The sequence below is a fragment of the Gopherus evgoodei genome, chromosome 3 (genome assembly GCF_007399415.2).
Source record: "Gopherus evgoodei ecotype Sinaloan lineage chromosome 3, rGopEvg1_v1.p, whole genome shotgun sequence".
Lineage (NCBI taxonomy): Eukaryota > Metazoa > Chordata > Testudines > Testudinidae > Gopherus > Gopherus evgoodei.
In genome coordinates, this window is record NC_044324.1 from 106,698,604 (window position 1) to 106,711,002 (window position 12,399).

General features: G+C 44.0%; 1 protein-coding gene across 6 annotated transcripts in view; it reads left to right on the forward strand.

The window, feature by feature from the left end:
* TRMT11 (tRNA methyltransferase 11 homolog) overlaps positions 1–11,359 on the forward strand; it is a 64,812-nt gene extending 53,453 nt beyond the window's left edge. For 2 of the 6 annotated variants that reach the window (XM_030556238.1, XM_030556239.1), the window contains exons 13-15: positions 6,608–6,735; positions 10,636–10,765; positions 10,983–11,359. In XM_030556238.1, the coding sequence (XP_030412098.1) occupies positions 6,608–6,735; positions 10,636–10,738 (231 nt within the window). In that variant the 3' untranslated portion in view covers positions 10,739–10,765; positions 10,983–11,359. Of the gene's footprint in view, positions 1–1,468; positions 1,557–6,607; positions 7,245–10,635; positions 10,766–10,982 lie in introns of those variants that run through there. The other 4 variants (XM_030556240.1, XM_030556241.1, XM_030556243.1 and 1 more) reach the window with 4 other exon arrangements.
* Positions 11,360–12,399: the final 1,040 nt, after the last annotated feature.

Here is a 12,399-nt window from a genome sequence, read left to right on the forward strand (position 1 = left end):
GGCACATACAGCACTGCATCTCCCTGGCTGCAGCGCTGGCTGTACTCCTGCTCTGCCTGGGGTGTAACGATTGCAGTGCTGGTGATGCAGCACTGCTCCACCAGTGTGGCCACCAAAAGCGCTGTTATTGGCCTCCAGAGTATTCAGAAGTGTCCCAGAATGCCTATTCAGCCACTCTGCTCATCAGTTCACACTCTACTTCCCTGGCCTCAGGTGACTCGCCCTTTAAATGCCCCGAGAATTTTAAAAATCCCCTTCCTGTTTGCTCAGCCAGGTGTGAAGTGCAATCAGTGAATCTTTCCAGGTGACCATGCCTCCACGCGCCAAACGAGCCCCAGCATGGAGCAATGGCGAGTTGCTGGACCTCATCAGTGTTTGGGATGAGGAAGCTGTGCAGTCACAGCTGCGCTCCAGCCGTAGGAATTACGATACCTATGGGCAGATCTCAAGGGCCATGCTGGAAAGGGGCCATGACCGGGACACTCTGCAGTGCAGGGTTAAAGTGAAGGAGCTGCAGAGTGCCTATTGCTGCAAAGCCTGCGAGGAAAACCGCCTCTCAGGTGCTGCCCCCACGACCTGCCGTTTTTACAAGGAGCTGGATGCAATACTTGGGGGTGACCCCACTGCCAATCTGACGACCATGATGGACACTTCAGAGCGGGGGAGGAAGGGGGGGAGAGGAGAAGGGCTGAGGAAACCGATAGTGAAGGTACTGTGGTGGGGGGAAGACACCCAGGAGGCATGCCGCCAGGAGCTCTTCTCAAGCCAGGAGGAAGGTAGCCAGTCGCAGCAGCTGGAACTTGTTGGTGAAGGACAAGCAGAGAAACGGGTTCCTGGTACGCAGCTTTTATTTTCAGGATGGAAATGTTTCGTGGGGGGGGGGGGGGGGTTGGGCTGCATGCATGCATGCCTAGATGTGGAATAGCCCATTGATGTGGTCTATCACGTCGCGGTAATTGGCCTCGATAATCTCTTCAAAAGTTGCAGCCAGAGTGTGGGCAATGCACTTGCGCAAGTTTATAGGGAGAGCCACTGTGGTCCTTGTCCCAGTAAGGCTAACGTGTCCACGCCACTGTGCCGCGAGGGGGAGGGGGACCATTGCTGCACACAGGCAAGCTGCATAGGGGCCAGGGGGAATCCGCATTGCTATAGAAGACCCTCCTGCTCTTCCCAGATGACCCGCAGCAGCGAGATATCTTCCAGGATTAACTCCTGTGGAAAATGTAGATGCCCCCTGCAGTACTTTGCTTTCCCCAACGCACAGAAACCCCTGCAGATCCCTGAAGCAATCATTCCCCCTTACTCACCATTTCCTGCCTCCTGTGGGTTAGGTGCGCTCTGTTAGGTATGGGAAAAGTATGCTAAAGTGAAGACTGTAAACTCTTTCACTGTGTGGGAATAACTGTCTGGGTGCGATTATAAACAGTGCAGCCTGTGTTAACTGTTGCCATTTTTGTCTTTCGAACAGTGTCCTTGACTACTGGACTGCCCTTATCCACTGGCCAGAGGCTACAAAACCTCAGGAAGAAGCTGCAAAAAAGCAAAGAAAACATGCTGAACGCAGTTATGGATCACTCTGCCAGAGAGAGGAAAAAACTGCAGGACTGGAGAGAAAGGGAAAGCAGGCTCTGCCAGAGAAACAGAGTGGCTAAGAAGAAAAGCACAAAGCAGCTGATAAGCATCCTGGCGCGCCAAGCGGACTCTATCCAGTCACTCGTAGCCATGCAGGCAGAGCACTTCCATGCCGTCCCCCCCCCCCCCCAGGTCCCAGAGCTCTTTCCCTTGTTCCTCAATGTCAGCTCCAAACCCCCTTCCCCAGCATCCAGGTTCTTACCACCACCAGCTGCCCCCAACACCTGTACGTTCACCAACCAGCCCTGAGAACTACGACCCTTACCCTCTGCACTCAACCCCCATCACCATGCAGTATTTTCTTCCTGAAGTACAGCAGTCATTGCACAGCACTCCAGACAGGACATATGCAAACCTCTGACTGCAGTTCACCACCCCACCCTCTTGTTGTGTCTGTCAAGAAAGTTATTTTCTTTTCAATAAATGAATTCTTGGCTTTGAAAACAGTCTTTATTATTGCAGAAAGTGAAAGATACCGTAGCCCAGGAAAGAAACAGGCAATGCAAATCATTTTAGGAAAAACGGATTCCTACTAACATTGTAACCAGTGCACTTCACTCCCGTGCAAGGCACCAAACATTACTGTTGGTTTTCAGCCTCAAATTCCTCCCTCAAGGCATCCCTAATCCTTGTAGCCCTGTGCTGGGCCTCTCTAGTAGCCCTGCTCTCTGGCTGTGCAAATTCAGCCTCCAGACGTTGAACCTCGGAGGTCCATTCGACTGAATGTTTCACCCTTCCCTTTACAAGTATTATGGAGGGTACAGCACGCGGATATAACCGCAGGGATGCTGCTTTCCCCCAAGTCTAGCTTCCTGTACAGAGATCTCCAGCGCCCTTTTAAACGGCCAAAAGCACACTGCACAGTCATTCTGCACCGGCTCAGCCTGTAATTGAACCAGTCCTTGCTCCTGTCAAGCTTCCCTGTATATGGTTTCATGAGCCAAGGCATGAATGGGTAAGCGGAGTCTCCAAGGATCACAATGGGCATTTTGATGTCCCCTACTGTGATCTTGCGGTCTGGGAAAAAAGTCCTGGCCTGCATCTTACTGAACAGGCCACTGTTCCGAAAGATGCGTGCATCATGCACCTTTCCAGGCCAGCCTGTGTTAATGTCATGAAACGCCCACAGTGATCCACAAGCGCCTGGAGAACCATAGAGAAATACCCTTTCCGATTAATGTACTCGGATGCTAGGTAAGGTGGTGCCAGAATAGGAATATGCGTCCCATCTATCGCCTCTCCACAGTTAGGGAAACCCATTTGTGCAGAGCCATCCAGAATGTCCTGCACGTTCCTCAGAGTCACGGTTCTTCTTAGCAGGGTGCGATTAATGGCCCTGCAAACTTGCATCAACACGATTCCAGCGGTTGACTTTCCCACTCCAAACTGATTCACGACCGATCGGTAGCTGTCTGGAGTTGCCAGCTTCCAGATGGCAATAGCCACCCGCTTCTCCACTGGCAGGGCAGCTCTCAATCTCGCGTCCTTGCGCTGCAGGGTGGGGGCGAGCTCCTCACACAGTCCCATGAAAGTGGCTTTTCTCATCCGAAAGTTCTGCAGCCGCTGTTCGTCATCCCAAACTTCCATGACGATGTGATCCCACCACTCAGTGCTTGTTTCCCGAGCCCAAAAGCAGCATTCCACAGTGCTGAGCATTTCCGTGAATGCCACAAGCAATTTAGTGTCATACACGTCAAGCGACTCGATATCATCGTCAGCTCCAAAGTGACAGTGAGGAGTCCGAAGGAACAGCTCCACTGCCAAACATGGTGTGCTGGCGACACTCATCAGCAAAGTCCTCAGCAGCTCAGGCTCCATTTCCCACAGAAATTGCACTGCACAGAAACCGTTGGGAGACTCACAATGGCACCAGACGTGGACGGAAAAAAACAGTGACTGCTGGGATGTGAAGCGATGCACCACGGGGCGTTGGGACAGGAAGCGGAATGACGTGCACCCTTCCGTCCCCTTCCCACAACCCAGGGCGCCAAAATGGGACAAGGTGCTCTGTGGGATAGCTGCCCACAATGCACCACTCCCAACAGCGCTGCAAATGTGGCCACACTGCAGCACTGGTAGCTGTCAATGTGGCCACACTGCAGCTCTTTCCCTACACAGCTGTACGAAGACAGCTGTAACTCCCAGCGCTGTACAGCTGTAAGTGTAGCCATGGCCTCAGTCTGAAATCAGGAATGAATTTGATTTTGATCATTCCAATTCTAGTTCTTCTCTACAGAATTATGTCCATTGTGATTGGTAAATTATTGGATTCAGAACAGTTGAATGTTTGACTTTTTTTCCTTTAAGAAGAGAGCAAACCATAATTCGAATGTTTGATCAATGGGTTGACACTTCCTTTAATCTGTTATGGATTTACCCATATCATCTTTCTCTTACTCTGTCTCTTTATCTTCTCTGTATTTAAATAGACTTGTTAGCACTTGGAGTTTAATGCTGTTCTATTTGTGGTTTTACACATTACATTTCCTTAGATACCTTTTGGTTTTGGTAGCTTGAGCTAATGGAATTTACTGGTAGAGACAAACTATATGCACGTATACAGGACTATATCTAATTGTATCTAGTAGACTAGGGAAGTTGTACTTATACACACAAACCAGTATTACAAATCTTAGTTTCAGTCTTTTAAAATACACATTGTAGTTTTTCTAAGTGTCATGCACTCTGAAGTCAATGGGACTCTTTGCAATCGCAAAGTTCCAATTGTGCAGATTGCTTTGTAGGCTTAGAATCTCAAAGAGTTGCATAATGAGGGAAGCTCCTTTGAATTTGACTATTTTAACCTTGTTACAATCTAGTGTTGAAAAATGTTCCACTTTACGATAAGGGTATTTAATATTAATAAAAGCAAATATCTACTACATCATGGTCACCATATGGTATTGACTAAGGTTTGGAGACTTATTATGTTGAGTGTAAATGTTGCCTTAAATTATTTTCATCTTACCGTTTGCATTTATATGACAAAATCTACTTGAGAAACCCTAATTTCAAAGCAGTGGGGGACAGGGGCAGTTCTAGCTTTTTTGCCACCCCAAGCACGGCAGTCAGGCTTCCTTCAGTGGCTTGCCTGCGGGAGGTCCATCCGTCCTGCAGCTTCAGTGTACCTGCTGCCAAATCCGCGGGACCAGTGGGCCTCCCTCAGGCAAGCCACCGAAGGCTGCCTGACTGTCACCCTCGCAGGGACTGGCAGGGCGCCCCCTGCGGCTTGCCACCCCAGGCACACGCTTGGAGCACTAGTGCCTGGAGCCGCCGCTGGTGGAGGAGGGATAAACCCTCTACTGAAAATTATAAACTGAATACACCTCTACCTCGATGTAACGCTATCCTTGGGAGCCAAAAAAATCTTACTGCGTTATAGGTGAAACTGTGTTATATTGAACTTGCTTTGATCCACCCGAGTGTGCAGCCCTGCCCCCCACCTGGAACATTGCTTTACCGCATTATATCCGAATTCGTGTTATATCAAGGCAGTGGGAGGGATAGCTCAGTGGTTTGAGCATTGGCTTGCTAAACCCAGGGTTGTGAGTTCAGTCCTTGAGGGGGCCACTTAGGGATCTGGGGCAAAAATCAGTACTTAGTCCTGCTAATGAAGGCAGGGGGCTGGACTCAATGACCTTTCAAGGTCCCTTCCAGTTCTAGGCAATAGGTATATCTCCATATACTATATTAGATCAGGGCAGAAGTGTAACTTGCTGCTTTGTTTTAAAGTAAACTACAATCACAAACCTCATATGTATATACAGAAGAAACACTTTCCTGGACTATTTGGCTTTTTTTTTTTTTTTTTTTTTGAGGTTTCTTTTACTAATTCAGGCCTTGCTGACAATCATGATCAATTTAATGGCAGTCTAGCATTTATGGTTAGTGTAAAGTAACCAGCAAGTTTATTCCCAAGCAAAGTTGATGTGTTTTAATGTACAGTGTAAATGTTTGACAGGCATTTTGAAACTTAATAACGTGTATTTTGAACAAAATCTCTTGGCCTTAAAAGCCAGTAAATGACTAAAATGACATTTATTTGTGTGTGTCTCTGTGTGTGTAATTTTAACACAAATTAAAATAAATGGCATTTTAGTCATTTACTGGCTTTTAAGGCCAAGAGATTTTGTTCAAAATGCACGTAATAAAGTTTCAAAATCCCTGTCAAGTATCTATATTATACATTAAAACACATCAGCTTTGTTATACACACACACACACACATATATACCAACTTAAACTATTCTTGGCTAACATAAAATGTATATAATTTATAAGGATATCAGTCAAAATGTTAACATTATAGCTGAGTGAATACTGCACAAAATGAAACAAAAAACCCAACCACCCTTCCATCAATAGCTGTAATTTTTATACAAATTCACTCTGGCCATTCTTGTGCCTCTTTTTTGTTTACTTTCCACAAATATTTGTGTGATTAAGTGTTACTGGTAGCAACATTTCGAGGTACCAAACCTTAAATTGCTGTCTGAGTAATCATCATGGTGGAAGTGCCTGTCCACGTCTCTGGTCAGGAGACAGCTGCGTGCTGCTGTTTCAATCTGAAAAATTGCAGTTAAACAGCATGGCTCACTCTTCAAATATCGGGTATCAAATACTTATAGCAAATTGTTCAAGACTGATGAATAGAATGGAAAAGGGCAAGAAGATTTGAATAATGAATACACTTGAAATGATCTATTAGCTTTTCTGTTCCAAGAATATCTGCAAACTCACATCAATTATTCATTGCAAATTATTTCTGAATTCTATTTAATATTGAAATTTGGAGAAGAATATCAACATTCCTGTAAATTCTGGTTGAAACTTGAGTTATCTTTGGACTATTTAAAAAACGAACAAGAAACAAAAAAGCAAACCTTAGAATGACTTTTAGTTTGACTATTTACTTTCATTTGCCATTTTTTGAATGAGCTTTTGGGACTAATCTTTATATTTTAATGCTATACAGGACGAAGACCAGTATTCTCACTTGTTGGATTATCAGTCTTTGCTATACAAGGGTCACAATTCCTTTCGTGAGAAGTATTTCAGTGGTGTGACAAAGAGGATTGCCAAGGAAGAAAAAGACAACCAGAAGTAAAAAAAAAAAAATAAATAAAACAGATTAAAAATGAGGAAAGTATGAAGATTGTATTTCTTTTGTAAAGACATCTGGATGCTTCAGAAAGCAAATACTGTTTTCGATTTTAAAAAAGTCACAATGAAAACCACAACATAGGTTAAGAACAGTTCTTTTTAATTAGCTTTGTTTATAGCAGATTTATTGTACAAGTTTTGAGCCTTATTTAATTTATATTTGTACTTTCAAGTACTAATGATGATTGACTAAAACCATTATTATTATTATTCTTTTACAGAAAATAGTAGTATTGTTTGGCTTCTTAAACTGTGAACATCTGGATGCTTTAGAAACACGTAATAGAGATCAGGGTTTGCTTATTAGCAATATTGCTTTCATTTGTTTTGTTTTTTGTAACTGATACACAATAAAAACCAACAGAGCTTGTTGTGACTTTTTAAAATTGTGTTGCATGCAACAGATTCTCATGTGAATTCTTACTGCCATGTACTGGGCCATCTATGTTTAAAAACAAAAAAACCCCTAGGAGCTGAGGACTTGACAAGGCTTGGAGAGGCTATTAAACCCCATAAAGCCTGTCCGCATCTGAAGCTCATCTGTACCTTGGGTTTGCTGTTGCATTCCTAAACTTTGACTGCTGGTCAAGCCAACTGTCTGCAATTTTTGGTTCAGAAACTAACTGATAGTTAAAGCAGTAACAACAACAAAAGATTTGGTAATGGTTTCTTAATGGTATTAAGCCTGATCAGCTCTTTGAAACTGAAGTTGTATTTTTAACAGGAAAACTTTGCTGAACCTACATTGTGTCCATCGTTAAAATATCTTGCTTGAAAACTACCAGACCCATTAATTAAGAATATTAACGGCTTTACTTGCTTTTGGTGGTCAAATACACTCATCAATGCCCTGCTGAGGTATATCTATTTGTTCCAGCTAGATAGAGCCCCATTTCTTAATTTACTGCAGGTTATTGTGGTCATATAATAGTCTGCATATAGTGGTGACCTTCAAAAAGCCAGTGATACCTAGGCAGACACAAGTCTGCGTCTCTTCGGTTCATTGACTTAATTCACCTTCCCTTGTGTTTGACTCGGAGGGCATTGCTACATTAGAGACTTTACATCAGTGCAGCTGCAACAGTGCAGTTGCATTGCTATGAGCTGTCTAATGTAGTTCCAACTGAGCTCTCCTGTCGGCTTAACTACTCCTGCCCCGCGCTCTGTGATCTGCGGTAGTTATGCTGGCAGAAGCTCTCCGACCGACCTAGCACTGTCTATGCCGGCACTTTAGTTGGTGTAACATGTGTTGTACAGGGGGTGATTTATTCACAACCAGCCCCCGCTTTTCTGGCAGACATGATCTAAATAGCTGTACAAGATGAGAGGCAGTGGAGAATCAGGCCCCATAAATGTGAGAGCGCTTTGATTTAGTGTCTCCTCCACTTGTCCCAGAATGCTGCTACCTCGGGAATAACATGTAGCATCTATTTAGTGTGTGACAGACTGCTAATATCCTGAGCAAATTTTATGGAATTAAGGTAACTCAATAAAGAGTTAAATCAGACCTTATTGAATTAGGGTTAATACCTTTGAGATACTGTATTTAAAATGCAATTTGGTATGTGTTATTGTTGCATAGTATGTGCCTTCTCTAATAGAAGGGGGTTGCTAATGTACTTCCTCTGTTACCAGCCCGTTAAAGCCACCTGCCTGGAGAGGTTTTCATATACTAATTCAAATTGAATTCTCCAGGGACTAACAGAAGATGATGATTTTTGGATAAATAACCTGGTTTTAAGCTGGTTCCAGCACTCGTGTCCTGAGACCCTCTAAGATTGGGTGCTCATTCTGAGCAGAAGCTATGATGAACTTGTTACCACAAAGGAAACCCTGTGGGTGGGGTGTTGAAGGACTGCTTCTGCCAGAGAGTAGCCCCATGTTAGGGTTGGGATGGTGTCTGGTAAGTTTATGAGCATGTACATAGGTTCTTCTATTATTTTTAACGTTTTTCTCTGTAGTTCTTTTATCTTAAAAATAAAGTAGTCTTGCAGAGAAAACTGGGTGGTAACTTATAACTGTAGCAATTACACCTTGGGCAGCCTGTCTTGCTGGGAATACACAGTGAAGGGAACTGTGCAGCCTGGGAATATGCTGGTAGAAGGTGTGAGATGGGGGCTCTACCCAAGAAAGGCAATGGCTGGGGAGCTGGAGGCCTGAGAGTGAGTGCTGCTAGACCACTGAGGGGAAGTACAGGTGCAGTTGCCCTGGAACTAGACAAGCAGTTCACACATCACATTCTTGAGTAGTTGAAGAGTACCACATTCCAACTGAGAGTACAAGTGGAATTTTGGCACTGGTGTTACATCCACTGTTTCAGAATAGTACCAAATTTAAAAAGTCAGCTAAAGAAGCATCTCTCAACTACCTGATGTCACTTAGGAGCAGCTTCAATTATCTAAGCTCTTCGGTCAATTTTTTTCCTGATCTGACATCCCTATAGTAGACTCTCCAATTATGTACCCAATGTGTGGATGCTGCTGTTTTGATAGTGTGAATGCTGTGGTGCAGCTGCCATGCTTTCTGTAATGAGGGATCCTTTCAAGTTTGTGGACTGGGGTCTCCTCTCCATTATAGATGGATGGATTGTCCTTCCTCGAAGGAATCAGCCATTAATAGCAGAGGTTTTTGACATCTCTACTCAAGCTGACTCTATCCCATCTCTCTTCCTCAGATTCCAATTAGTTTCCTGCCTTATCATTGACACATGTTTCTTAACTCTCCTATAGTAAATGTAAGAGGATTGTGAAAACTTTTGCCTTTGAATAAGGGGTCACCAATCTGAAAAAGTTCAGAAACATTGCTCTAAGTGCCAGTGTCCTCACAGAATGGACCCATACAGAGAACTAGTGAGTGCTAGCTATTATGGAAAGAAATCTTACTGTTCTTAGTCTCTCTCCCCCACTCCCCCACGCCCTCGGTGGTTATTTCCTCTATGTCCAGGACTTTTTTGTGATGTGTGGATTATGAGCTAGAGGTAGGGATGTGTGTGTGTGTGTGAGAGAGAGAGTGTCACAAGTGAACATACTAAACCCTATATAATGCCCTCTCCCCACCACTTATCAAGAACAACAATGATCCTGCCAGGGCAGTGGAGGGACAGGAGGGGGAAGTGTTCAGTCTGAGGCTATTGCTTTTATGCAGTTGTGCTCATCAAACTTTCCTCCCCCTGCCAGTAAGTGAGCAGCTGCTGCACTCAGTCATCAGGCATCTGCAGCAGTCTCCTCTCTGCAGGGCTCCTCTGTTGGGCAGGTAGAAGGCTGCAGGGCCACACTGCAGCTGGGTTAGTTCCCTTCACAGCTATGTTGTCACCTCCTTTCTGGGAAGCTCAGAGTGTCTGACAGCTGGGGAGGAGTAGGAGCCAAGTCTAGCAGGAACAGAACTGACCTGGTGCCAAGGAACATCACCTGTAGTAGCTCTTTTTTTTCCTGCCTCTGTCGTGCTGGAGATAAGTCCATGGGAGTTGGCTGGTTTGGAAAAGACATAAGATGGGCATTTTAGGGAGAAGAACATGAGTACTGGGGAGCTTGGGAGGGTGGAGACAGTAAACATGTCATGAGAGCAAATCTGAGAATGAGACTTGGAGCCCTTGGAAGCCAAAAAGAGAAAAGAGTGAAAACATCCAAAGCTTGCCCCACATGAAATGAAACTGGAAAAAAAATGCATTTTGGTTTGAAGCTAACAACTTTGGGGGGATTTTTTGTGGTTCTCAGCTCTGACCGTAACCAACCACGGCAGGGCTGAGCATTTCCCAGATACAGTGCACTTGTGGCTTGAGGTAACTTCAGCTTTGGGTATTTGTAATGTGAGCACCACCTCTCCTCTCCTCCTCTGTTGTAGGTGTTCATCTCTGAGTTGCCCATCTGCCATTCTTCAGATGGATCTGGCTGTGATGCTGGCAGGTCAGATGCCAGTTCTTGCCCAGGCTGCAGGCATTAACTAAGAACTGACATTTATAGCCTGTTCACCTGTATGTTAGTTTTACTCAAAATAAGTATTAGTCTTATAAGAACGTATTTAGTCTTTAGACTTTATGAAATGCTTGTAAGTTGCTGCATGCATTAATCTCACTTGTAATGTCTCTATTGCATGCTATAAGAAAATATGTAAGTTTCTTGCTTTATAACTTTGAAACTGCTCTGAACTTGTGAACTCAGGCATGGGAATCATCTCTCCCCATCTAGAAGGACTATCAAAATCAGATGAGCCATCAAGGAACTTCACAAAACAAAGGATTGCTTAATGGCTCTGTTGCACCTGGGAAATGCTATGTGCAGGGAAGCTCGTCCTGTGGGATTGGAAAATGAATGAAGGAAATAAAGCAAAGCCACAGGAAATTTTTCCATCTTTTTGGCTGTTTGAACTCTGAAGTACCAGAGATGGTAAACTTAAGCCGGAGATCCTGAGAGGCTGCCTCCTGGATCCACCCTGAAAGACACTTTGAATTGACAGATCACTCTCAGGGTTTAGATGGTAACTCATTTGTGTGTATGTTTGCTGGCTTAAACCTGTAAAAAACTTATTCCTTTTTTCTTGTTAATAAACCTTTAGATGGTTTATTGCAGTATTGGCTACAGGCATTGTCTTTGATGTAAGATCAAGGATACTAGTTGATTTGGAGTGCATGTTTGGTCTCTTGGGACTGGAAGCAACCTGAATTTGGTGTGATTTTTTTGGTGTAAGTGACCATTTATCACTAAATCCAGTTTGGCGGGCAAGATAGACGGTAAGACTCTCATAATGATCCAGGAGTTCACATTCATTACTGGCTTGGTGAAATCTAATTAAGAACATACCACCAGTTTGGGGTGTTTGCCCTGTTTTTGACAGTCTGCCCTGAGTATGCACTCATGGCCATGAGCCACTCCTAACAGCGTGACGCTGATTTTCGTTAGTGTGTGTCCCAACCTTAGAGTTACTTAACATATCTCTGGTTTTCATTAAGAAATGTGTATTTTGGTGGGACTGATGCCTCACTTCTGTGGGAATGTATCCATGGCAATGCAAGCACATGTCCATTAATGCGCAATTGAGGACAAATGAATAGGAATACCAATCATAATCTTCCATTCTATTCTGTCCCAGAATAAGTTTTTTTCTCTGAATAGAATAGGACAGCTGCCCAGTGCCATGGTAACTGTCCTTAGCAAATTCCTCATCATTCTGTCTGAGATTCATTGCAAACATGGGGTCAGATGCTGCTCCCTCTGAGGACAATGGAGTTTTTGCTATTGACATAATTGGGAGCAGGATTAAGCCTGTAGATATTTGTATCAAAAGGACCAAAAGGCTTCTGCACTTGCTGCCCTACCCTCATCTAGTGGATGCATTTGTGAAATAAATATGGTGGATAAATTCAGCACAAGATGCATTCATTCAGCTATCAGAATACTTTGAGTAGTGGGTTTGAGTGACTACATATTCTTAGCAAAGATCAAAATAACTTTTATGTACATGTACAGAATTACTTGGGTAATTCCAAGTAATTTGGAAGGGCATTTAGATGTCCTTATTTATGCAGTCTCCTTTACTGAGTGCTGTTCCTATGTCTGACAGGAACCAGTGTGATCTTGAGCAAGGTCACTTCTCTGGCCCCAGTTTACT